At 45.4% G+C, this 11424-nt stretch overlaps 2 protein-coding genes across 2 annotated transcripts in view; one reads left to right on the top strand and one right to left on the bottom strand.

Moving 5' to 3' along the window:
- Positions 1-45: 45 nt before the first annotated feature.
- The window catches only part of DNAJC17 (DnaJ heat shock protein family (Hsp40) member C17), a 29789-nt gene continuing 18410 nt past the window's right edge, over positions 46-11424 (bottom strand). The window contains exons 7-11 of the mRNA XM_077818878.1: positions 10885-10934; positions 10234-10311; positions 9408-9488; positions 8716-8844; positions 46-266 (exon numbers count right to left, since the gene is read on the bottom strand). Coding sequence (XP_077675004.1) covers positions 144-266; positions 8716-8844; positions 9408-9488; positions 10234-10311; positions 10885-10934 — 461 coding nt within the window. The 3' untranslated portion in view covers positions 46-143. The remainder of the gene's footprint in view (positions 267-8715; positions 8845-9407; positions 9489-10233; positions 10312-10884; positions 10935-11424) is intronic.
- On the top strand, positions 2982-4142 carry C6H15orf62 (chromosome 6 C15orf62 homolog). Its single transcript, XM_077818879.1, has 2 exons — positions 2982-3093; positions 3542-4142. Exon 2 carries the CDS (start codon positions 3631-3633, stop codon positions 4138-4140), a length of 510 nt encoding a protein of 169 aa, XP_077675005.1. The 5' UTR covers positions 2982-3093; positions 3542-3630; the 3' UTR covers positions 4141-4142.

Here is an 11424-nt window from a genome sequence, read left to right as displayed (position 1 = left end):
AGTGTTAACTGTCCACTTTCCAAGAAAATATTCCCGCAAGGTTGTAAAAAAAAAAAGAAAAAAGAAAAAGAAGTTTATTGACTTAATTTAAGAAAACAAGTTTTTAGCTGAAGGATAGGGGAGAGAATATGTATTCCACCATGCTATGTATGTGACTCTTCCTCGTCTTCCCGTTTGAGCTGCTCAATCAGCTGCTGTCGCTCAGCTGCTTGGCGCATTCGCATCATAACCAAGCTTTCATAATCCCGCTCCGAGACCACGGAATCCTAGGGAACAAATGACAGAACTGAATTTGTAAAGAACAGCCTACACCACAGTTTCCAAACTCCCAGAAATCTCCACTTGCTATGAACTGTACAAACACACCACAGTGGCAGTAAAGATGGGTGCTGCACCTGGCAGGTCAGCAGGTTAGAGATACCCAGCTGGTCAGGTTAGCAATGACATTTGTTACCATGTGATAGCTGTTTGGCCTACATAAAGTAGACACTTGTCTGTTGGCTATCAGAATGAACACCCTCATCGGCCATCTCAGCAGAGGGGACAGAGACAGAATGGGGTCAGAAGACTGACTTACCCTCTAGTTCCTCCAGCTGGTCCCAAAAAGCTATGTGAAGGGTTGGCGGGGTGGCCCGTGGAAGCTTGCACTCCCCCTAATCCTGCTACAGCTAAGGAGGGAATTCTCAAATACACAAACTCAGGAACTTCCATTTCCACTAAAACTCATTTCCATAAGCAAACAGTAGAATTAAGCAATGTGCTTTGCTTGAGTAAATATAACGTTCTCAGACTGGCAGATTATTCTAGGTTATTAAAGAGGCACTGTCAACTTAATCTAGTCAGTGTTTACACTGGCCCCTCAGTCCCCTTGTGTTTAGTTTCTGTGATTTTACAGTCCCTTTTTGTGTGTTCCTCTCTGTGTACGAGCCATACGAACAACAGGGAAAAGTGACCATCACAAAGTATTGTCAAATGCACAAAATAAGCAATTAAACGTTTTTCTGAGCATTCAGTTTTAGAATCTCCAGTGTTTTAATGAGGCTAGAGAAAAATAATTCAGCCATAACTGACCTAAATTACTGGTGTTTTCTGGTGTTTGTTGTTTTCTGTTCTTCATGCAAGTTTTTACCATTAAAGTTGATTTAATGTTCCTTTTCAAATCAACATCACAAGAGTGATCTGCAATAACTAAAGATGACCCTCCCTAGCTATCTTTCTAAAACAGCCTTCCCTCAAGAATGAAAAACTACTGATGTTTCAAACAGTGTAACAATACAAACCAACTACATAAGCAATAAACTCACTCAAATTCTACGGTACTGTTATATCTGATGTCAGTTGTACTGTGTAATTAAAACACTACAACAGTAAAGAGTCAAATGCATATATTGCCAGGTACAAAACCACACTTGCTGAAAATTAAACCTCTCTAAAGTGTACTCAAGTGATTGTACAAAAATAGCACCTTCTGACTCAGATCTGCTCCCGCCTGTTTGGGAACCATCTGCTTTACCGACCAAATCAATGGTTAGGTCAAACTGAGACCACAGCTTTCTATGCTGACCCATATCGTCTCGTTGTTTCCTTGTACTGTCTGTCTGTATCCACCTGTTGTCTCGTTTTATACTTAGATTGTAATCTCTCTGTGGCAGGAACTGTCTTTCTGTTCCGTGTTTGTGTAGTACCCTAGCACAACGTGGTCAGCTCGTAGGCACTATGGTAATACAAATTAGTATTAATAATAGTGTTAGCACTGGCAAGGCAGCATAACTACATTGGCTCCTCAATGAGGCAAGTAGCAGAAAACAGCTACCTTGTCAGAGCCCAGCTGCTTTTTGTGTCAATGGTATTTGAAAAGTGGCAGTACATGGTCCCATAACTTCAAGATTTCCCTGAAATATAGCATTACTTTTAGACATTTGTCTTGTTCCCTTGACACCTACAGTTAAAAAAAAGCCACCTTAACAAAATAATGCTGAAAATCAATAAAAGCATTCCACATTTCTGGGAAATAGTCATATTCCACGCTGATTGAAACAGAACTTTGTGAATACGAAAGAGCAAAAAAAGCCATCCCTTAGAGCAAAAGGGGGCTCTTGCAGGAAAGTGGGGCAGGCATGAATTCTCCATCATACCCCAGGAAAGAGCTTCCTCTAGTGGAGAGATGGAATAGATCTGAGAGGGATACAGAAGCACATGATTAACTGAACTCTAAAAGTGGGAAGGTGGAAGAATCTTACGCTGTAACTGATATTTTAGCATCTATATTAACAAGCTTTTGATACCATGAGACACCAGCATGGATACAGGTAATATCAGAGGAAGTCAGCACTCGTGCCAAATCAAAACTCAGTCTTCAACAGATGAACTAGGTCCCTTCATTGCTAACCTGGAGCTCCTACCCAATGAGCAGATTCCCACTGCCATCTGCCTGGGTTGGTTAATTAGCCACATGAGGCTCTTGCACGTGAGTCACCAACAGCAGAATGTATGCATCACCACCTGATACTTCAAGCTTTAAAAATCTAAAGGAGAAAAGAACCACCCCCTCCTTCCATCTGTGGATCTCACCAGTACAGTGAGCCAGTCAGAAATCACTGTAGCTAGAGCTCTCCAAGGAGAATCCAAGTTTTCCCAAGCTGTGTCACAAAACAAAAGGTCCTGTTGATGAATCTCCTGAAATCAGTTTAAGTGCCCCTCAGGAATCTTGCCTTCTCCTCAGGCAGAGCGTGGGCTGATGCTTCACTACTCTCCACACACCTACTTCCTGAAATCTTGGCAATTACCAACAGTGCAAAACCCAGTTTCTGACGTGGCTGACTCAGCAAGGGCTTGGCTCAAAACAAACACATACACACAAGGAATCAGAGCCTGGGAAGCAGTGACAAGAGACAGATGACAAGAGGTGGAAGAGAGCAGAAGAGAAAGAGGCACTGTAGGATTTACCGGCTGTTTCCAAACCAGCAGAATCTTGCCTTGAGCTGCTGATTGTGACACACAAGTACGTTGTCTACGGTGGTGGTCGTGGTTCTCATCACTGAATTCTGCTGTCTCCCCTCTGCCTGCAGAACTGAGCTGCTGCTCCACCACAGAGTAAGTCTTTATTCCAAAATTACTTTTCCTAATGCTTGCTCATTTCCTATGCAGTCTCTACTAGTTGCCTCATTTGAAATTCCTCTAGGACTGTATTTCTTTTGTGTGCCTCAGTTTGACATAGATAATGGCTCCCCTTCTACCTACTCAGTGAGGCTTTTGTGCTGTGCCCTTCACCATGAAGGTGCCTGGTTACCATGGTACCGACATGCTCTTCTGTTCTTGATGCTGGGTTAATCTGTTCTCATTGTGTCTACATGCCATTGCTGCTGTTCACTAGTTCCTTTCTGCAGCATAAACAGGCAGATACCTCAACCCTTTCTATACTGAAGAGGAAGATTCCCTTCTGTACAAAATGGGCGAAAGATCTGGTAGCTCCATTAACTCAGGGAGGTGGTAGGAAAGAGTTTTCACTTCCTATGATACCAGCCTGTTTTCTCCCTTATAGGAGTTGTGGCTCTTCGTTGAATTCGAGACTGGAGTCCGGTGGCCTCCTACACAGTGCAGTGAACAACTCCCTTCCTTTTGCTGCCTAGCATGGATACTTGGCGGAGAGGATCCATTAAATCCACAACGTTCTTCAAGCGTCTTTCGTTCAGGAGGCATAAAAAGCTGGGTAATCAAGTCATTATTTTGAATCAGACCAGCCAGACACTTGAGAACAATGGACAGTACAAGAGGGAACCATTAAGAGACCTGAAGGATAAAGCAGAGTACCTGGTATGTAAGAGTGAGCAAAATCTAGCCCAGGCACAGGCACCTCCTAAGCCACCCCGGCTGTATCTGGACAGTTCCAGCTGCCCCAACATAATTGACCACACGGAGTCTCACTCTACAGCCATCTCCTTTTCCAGTGTCACTCCTCAGTACCATAAGGCAACACAAACACACATGACTAACTCCAACACGGTCCAGGCTACAGACTGTGGGACCTCTGAAACAGGCTCTGATCCCTTCCTTTCCTTCAAAGTGGACTTGGGGCTATCACTCCTTGAGGATGTTCTGCAGACTCTCAGGAAACAGAATCCAAGAGATTACGCAGCTTGAAAGTGTTTATCATTTAAGTTATTAAATTAATTATCAGCATTAGTAGTTTCCTTAGCCCTCACAGGAGAAGAGGAGACACTGGAGTGTCCCTACCCTGGACTGCCTGTCTCATCGTCCTGTCTTGCCCACCATAAGCTGTTCTTGTCCAGGCTCCCTTCCCATTGAGTTGTCAGTACACCAGTTTGTGAGAGAGCCACATGCCGGAATCTAGTTTGATGCATTTCCATTCTCTACACTGGACGGGGAATTCCTCTCCACTGCTGACACTGTACCTCATCCTGATGAAAAAAACGGACACGTTTGGTAACAGAGACCTGTTATTTTTGGAACCCCGCTGTGACTATAAAAGGCAAGGGGGAAAAAGGGGGGCATAGAAACAGGATTCCTGAGTAACTGGACAGTTTGGATGAGATGGCAGCTCCAATATCTCAAAGCCAGGTGGAGCAGAGAAAATGGATGTGATGATTCAGGATGTTCCTTTTCCAGTGGGTTTCTTTCCCCCTAACTCTGTGTGATGGGCATTCCCATCTACCATCTAACTGGAAAAAGGTAAGCAGCTGAAAAGGCTCACAATACAGCAACAGCAAATTCTCCAGCCTATTAGCAAGTGGAACAGCTTCTGTAGATATTGCTTCTTAGAGCATGCTCTGAATAATCAGCTGTAAACTAATATAGGTAAGAATAAATGTATCAGTCATTACAAGTCTGTCCTTGCCTCATTTCACTTGTACCAAGCCACAACAAAGGTGCCAAGATCTGTAAGGTAAACATTCCTTGGTCCCTCATCTTTTTATGACAAGGGTGTTGCGGGCAGTGAGGTTATTGCTTGGTTCCAATCCCTTCTGCTACTCCTAGTGGGAAAGGCTAGAACTGCAGCCACTGGGACATGTTACCACAAGCAGATGCTGATCACCTAAGACACCGGGCACCGCCACCACTAATGTCAAGGCTAAGAGCACTTTGGGTCAGTTGCTGGCTTTACTAAAGTGATTCTGCACTAGTACTGTGCCAGCAATTCTTAGCAATTACTAGTGCTGGGTTAGAAAATGGTGTCATTTTTTCTCTAGGGGTTGCTAACCAGAGGCATCTGGTGCATTTAGCATTTGGGTGAACCATGTCAAAGAAGGTGCAGATGGCTCCTATCCCACCAGCTTCACATCAGAGAAAGAAAGCAATATTAAGTCTTACTGCAATCTTAAAGTAGCTTTGAAAATGCCAAGGACAGTTCCAGAGAGAAAGCTGCTTTCAACAACTGTAGGACAACATTGCTGGATCCCTGGCGAACACTGAGGGGGCAGTGCCTAGTAAGAAGCTCCCAGAGAAGACCTTACTGGTACTGATAAGACAGTGTTGTGAATAATTTGCATGGTGCTGGTGTACTCAATACTGTACAACAGCTGCAGTGTGTCAGACAAAAGCTCACTGCCCCTAGGAGGTTTTAATTAGGACCCTACAAAATTCACAGCCATGAAAAACACGTCATGGACCGTGAAATCTGGTCTGCCCCCATTAAATTTGGTCTGTGTGTGCTTTTACCCTATACTATACAGATTTCATGGGGGAGACCAGTGTTTCTCAAACTGGGGATCCTGACCCAAAAGGGAGGAGTTGGAGGGGGGGATCACAAGGTTATTTTAGTGGGGTTGCGGTATTACCACCCTTACTTCTGTGCTGCCTTCAGAGCTGGGCGGCTGGAGACCGGTGGCTGTTGGCCGGGCGCCCAGCTCTGAAGGCAGTGCCCCGCCAGCAGTAGTGCAGAAGTAACGGTGGCAATACCATACATGCCACCCTTACTTCTGTATTGCTACCTTCAGAGCTGGGCGGCTGGAGAGTGGCGGCTTCTGACTGAGGGCCCAGCTCTGCAGGCAGCAGCGCAGAAGTAAGGGTGGCACCCATCCTTACTCTGCACTGCTGCTGGCGGTGGCTCTGCCTTCACAGCTGGGCTCCCAGCCCGCAGCCACCGCTCTCCAGCTGCCCAGCTCTGAACTGCAGCACTGCAACTCCCCCTACAATAACCTTGTGACCCCCCCCCCCAACTCCTTTTTGAGTCAGGATCCCAACAATTACACCACCATGACATTTCAGATGGAAATAGCTGAAATCATGAAATTTATAATTTTTAAAATCCTATGACTGTGGAATTGACCAAAATGGATTGTAAATTTGGTAAGGCCCTAGTTATAGTCTACAGGAAAAAAGCAGGTACAATAGTTAGTACACTGTAGTCAGAACATTGTGGTTCTGTAGCAATTTGCAGAAGTAGAGCAGGTAGGGAGCTCAATTTACATGAAGTGGGAGGCTAATCTAGGCATGTGGGATGGCATGAGAAAAAGCATGAGGTATCCAAAGGGAGCAGCAGAAGAGAAATGAGTGCAGACCAAAGGGATGGGATGAGGGCTGAGCTGAAGGACAGCTTAAAAGTAAGAATCTTGAACTTAATATAGAAGGTTTCAGAGTAACAGCCGTGTACAAGATGTATCTGATGAAGTGAGCTGTAGCTCACGAAAGCTCATGCTCAAATAAACTGGTTAGTCTCTAAGGTGCCACAAGTACTCCTTTTCTTTTTAATATAGAAGGGAAACCAGAGAGGATACTAACGTATGAGGCAGAGGTGGTCAGAATAGTGGAAAGGGAAAGTCTCTTAGCAGCGCATTTTGGATAGACTGGAGAGGAGAGTTGATGGCACAGAGGAATGCAGCCAAGACAAGAAGTTACAAGAGCATGGATTCATATTTTGGCAGCAGGGATGAATTTTGGAAATGTATGGAAAGTGGCAACAGGATTTGGGGAAATCTTGGGTAAGAGGGGAGAAGGAAAGATAGGAATCAAAGAGGACCCCACAGTTCTGAGCCTGGGGAACAGGAGGATTGGGAGGTTACTATCACAGGAACGGTAGATGTTACCTGTAACAACAATGGTAGTTACTACTGTCAGGCAGAAGTGTAACTTTCCAGCTGATGATGTTCCTTTCAGTTGTAGGTCATAAATCCTCACCCATGCTAACAGATGACTGGCAGCCCCACCAGATCAGAGGGACTCTGTTCAATAGCAATGACTCTCCAACCTCCATCCAGCAGGAATACCATTAGCTGCTTTGGCCTGCTCTCCCTCTCTGCTCAGCCACACTAATGACTCACAGCAGGCAGAAGCTAACAATCTTTTACTACAGAAACGAGCCAAGACAAACCCAGACACAAGCCAGGGCTCTCACACGCAAACTGCACAAATCCATCACCAAGTTCCAATTGCATTAACAACCCCTTAGGTATGAACAGAGCCCAGGGAAATGCTTTTTAGTTTTTTATCATTTTGCTTTATTTTGGGGGAATTTCATTTTATTTCATTGTGTCGTGGGAGGCCCTGGAGGTGGGTGGGTCAGTTCCTACCCCAGGGAGTCAGAGACCCTGGGGAGAGATTGGATCCTGCCCCTGCGGGGAAGCTTTGCAGGCCCAGGGGTGGCTGGGGAGAGGTTGGGTCCTGACCCTGGGTTTGAAGGCCCAAGGATGGGGGTGTCAGGTCCTGTCCCCAGGGGGAGGCTCTGGAGGCCCTGAGGTGATCAGAAGGACCTGGGGGGAGGTCAGGTCATGCCCTGGAGGTGGGGGGAGTTGCATAACCCACTTTGTGCACTCTATGCAGCAACAGTTCCTGTCCCATGCAGCTGTGCCCACCTTCCTGTCCTGGGTGTTGCAACCTGGTGCATGAAGTTGCAGTGTTGCTCAAGTTTGGCCCAGGTCACAATGCCACTCACTCATATTTGATCTGGCCACCCCCATCATGATGGAGGGGTGGCTAGGTCAAACCAGAGCAGCATAGCAACTTCATGCACCATGTTGCAATGCCTGGAGTGGGGAGATGGGCCTGGCCCTGTGGGACAGGACCACCGCTGTGTGGTAAGGTTTTCATTTTATGGGGGTTTTTGTTTATTTCATGTTATTTCACATTTGCGAAAAATACAGGGCTCGAGGTCTGAATGGGCTCCTCGTCTGCCCTTAAAAAGGGACACTGAAGTTCACTAGGCTGAATTCAGATTTGTCCATCCCCCGACCAACCTAAAGACTCTGCAGTGTCTGTGGAACTCAAGTCAGCTCTATACTGCATATCCAGTTAGTTCCAGTCCCTGCTGCTTCCAGGGTGAGACGGTTTGCAACCATAACGACCTGAGCCTGCAGTCAGATGGGAGAGCCACTCTTCTCAGACAGGTGTGTGCACTGAGTGGAAACACCCAGCCCCAAAACCTGGGATGGTGGACAGGCAATTCCCCTTGGAACATGCCACTGAGTGAAGAGTCAGAAAAATAAAAGTAGGAACATCAAACAGCCTGTGAAGTAGCTAAAAATACCAGCTTGCGTCTCATTTTGCTGTTCTTGATGGTAGAGCTGCTTCTGAAAAGGCCACTGGATCAGTGTAAAATATCAAAGAATTTGATATTTGACTAGGAAGGCAGGCGACTAGCAAGGACCCTCACAGTAAACTCTCCTGGGAAGAAATATGTCTTACCATGTGTGTTAGGCTTAGTATCAGTTTGGGTTGCTATACAAGTGATTTTTAACAACAAAGGGCCTGCGTTTTCCTTACCTGAGAAGCTCTAGGCTGGCTAGAGCCATCAGGGAACTTCGTGCTGGGATTGTTCTGTGGCTGGCCCTCTAACCAGGAAATCTTTAGAGGATTATTTATCAAACCAACTTCATTCTTCACTGCCATCTCCTATCAATGAGAACATTCTCCCATCACCATCTTCATTTCAAACCCCATCACCACCCCTGGTGCACTCCTTAAACTGGCATGTAAGGCTTCCCACTCTTAATCCAAAATCCAGGCCAAATAGGGCACAAAACTTCAGGATTCACTTCCAGCCACTGCAGGTGAAGAATACCGTGTTATGAAGCCCACACTGGTATCAAACAAAAAGTGCACTTGGTATAAGGAGCATGAATAACTTGTTTTGGTATAAGAAGTAAAAGAACAGGAGCAAGATCCTCAACTTGCATTAACGTGTCAGAGCTCAGTTAAAGTTAATGGAGCTATGGCAATTTACGCTAGTTGAGGATCTGGCCCTAGAATTCTGTTCCCATACAGACCAGACTCCGGTTACATTGCTCTTCGCTGCCTTGATTACAAGTAAATACACAAGTGTCCCCATCCTCATGATCACCAGTATCATTCATTACCAGTTGGTTGCAGTCTTCCTGCGCAACGTCAGTCAACATTCCCTAGTCCACCTCCAGACTTCCCAACAAAGTAAACCTGAGGTCTTCTGCTAAACTTACAGCAGCTTTAACTGTAGCAAACTCCACAACCGCACTCCCCGTCTTCTTACTTGAGATCACCAAGTTCAGCACTTCACCATACTGTCAGAATCAATGAGAAGAGGCAAGTCAAATATAGAACCAGACAAGAAGCAAAATGTATCCCAGTGAAACTTGGAAACGTTGGCCATGGGAGAAAGCTACAGCTGATCCAGTGCCAGCACAGAATGGTGGAGGAGGTCTAGCTGTGAGGGGAAAGGGATCAGGATGAAATCACAGCTGCTCCTCTCCCATCAAGAGTCACTCCAAGGAATGATATAGGAGTGTCATCTTTGTAGTAGCTAATAGTTACTGTCACTGCTCCCAGCAGGAGTCACTATAGGAACACTGTCTGCCTGAGAACTAACAGATACTTACAAAATTGCCTCTCCCATGGTGACTCAGGGGAAAATATATGCCATGATAAATCAGATCACAGGTCCCTCTAGTCCAGCATACCACCCCAACAGCAGCTAGTATTTAACACTTTAAGTGAAGGGGAAAGTCCACCATAATGCACACAGCCTGCCTAATCTTTATAGGGGTTATTAAACGAGCTTCTATTCTGAGGGAAGAGTTCACAGCTACTCCACTTCCACCAAGAGTCATTGTAGGGAATGGGACAGTTCATGGCTGATGAATCCATGATGGCCACCTTTAAAATTGGCATGAGGGAGTGAGAAAGCTATACAATGAAGAATAAGAGCCACTTTGGTTTATATGTAGCTCCACCACAATTCTCCGCCCTTTCTTACAGCATCAAGGTTGGGGAAATCAAGTGGTAGGAAAGAGCATCTCAGAACAGGACCTTCTGCAGGATTTGTAGGAGAACTTCTTTTGAGTATCCCCCTTTTGTTTCATCATCCTTCTTGCATTTCCATCTTAGCTAGAAAAAAAAAGCTGCAAGTTAGTTTTGTACACTTCAACTCACATAGCTGTGCTGAAGATGGCTCTTGCCAGCTACAAAATAACACAAGTCTGCCACTTACACTTACATTCGCAACACTGCCAAGACAGTGATTTTAATACCAGTATTGGCAGACAGACTAAAGAGAACAAGTTATACAGAGGCAAAGGGATAAACAGTCCTCAGCAGAATGAAAAAAATATTGTAAAGCACCTGAAAGTAAATAAAGGAATGTATCAAGGTAATAACCAGATGTTCCCAGTGTTTTATGCGCACACATCTGAATTCCAAACTTAGGGCTACTTGTTTCGAGATCAGGTTACAGGGGAGAAAAAAGAGGGTAAGGAGTATTTTAAGGTGGGGGTGGAGAGCTTCAGTAAGCATTGAGCATGCTGGACAGAGGAGTTTCAGCTTTCTCCTAGACTGGAGGTGCTCTGAGTCTTGGTGCAAGGAGAGATGCCCCTTCTGGAAGTGATTGCCAACCAGTTACCAATGCTGAAAAGGTTAGTAGGCCGGTCTTCTCACATAGTCTGATTTTTAGGGATGTCTTACTTTGAGTTTGGGAGTTCCTTTGCCTTCTACTCCATTCCCATCTGGTTTGCCTAGGAGGAAAAAGAGAAAGTGAAAGCACAAGGGGGGAAAACCCAAGGATAAACAGTAACACCACACAGTTTGTTAGTGCATACGTACAAGGCAATGGCAATTCTGCCTTCTGGGTTTCTTCCACACTAAAGTTTCCCACTGTTGCTGACTGTGGTTCAGCACCTTCACATAGAAAAGATGCCGGTGGCTGCCAGCGTTTTTGCTACCCTGTTGTCTAGACTTGCCCTGATCAAAGTGAGACAACACCATAGTAAAACTGAAGGTGCTGTGAGAAACTGGTCCACTCTTGCTCCTACCAGCATAGCTTTACTGGTGGTAACGACAGTGAGAAATGTCACGGAAAACAAAATAAGGCTAGTGTAGACTGCAGAATTAATCCTGTATGCAAGTCTGTGCTAACAAGGGATTATTATACTTTGCCCTTCCATTGCATCTTCTATCCAAGGATCTCCTAGAGCTTCAGAAGCATTCCTTAAATTAATCCTCAAC

This window comes from Eretmochelys imbricata, chromosome 6 (assembly GCF_965152235.1).
Source record: "Eretmochelys imbricata isolate rEreImb1 chromosome 6, rEreImb1.hap1, whole genome shotgun sequence".
NCBI lineage: Eukaryota > Metazoa > Chordata > Testudines > Cheloniidae > Eretmochelys > Eretmochelys imbricata.
This window is presented reverse-complemented; position numbering and strand designations above follow the sequence as displayed.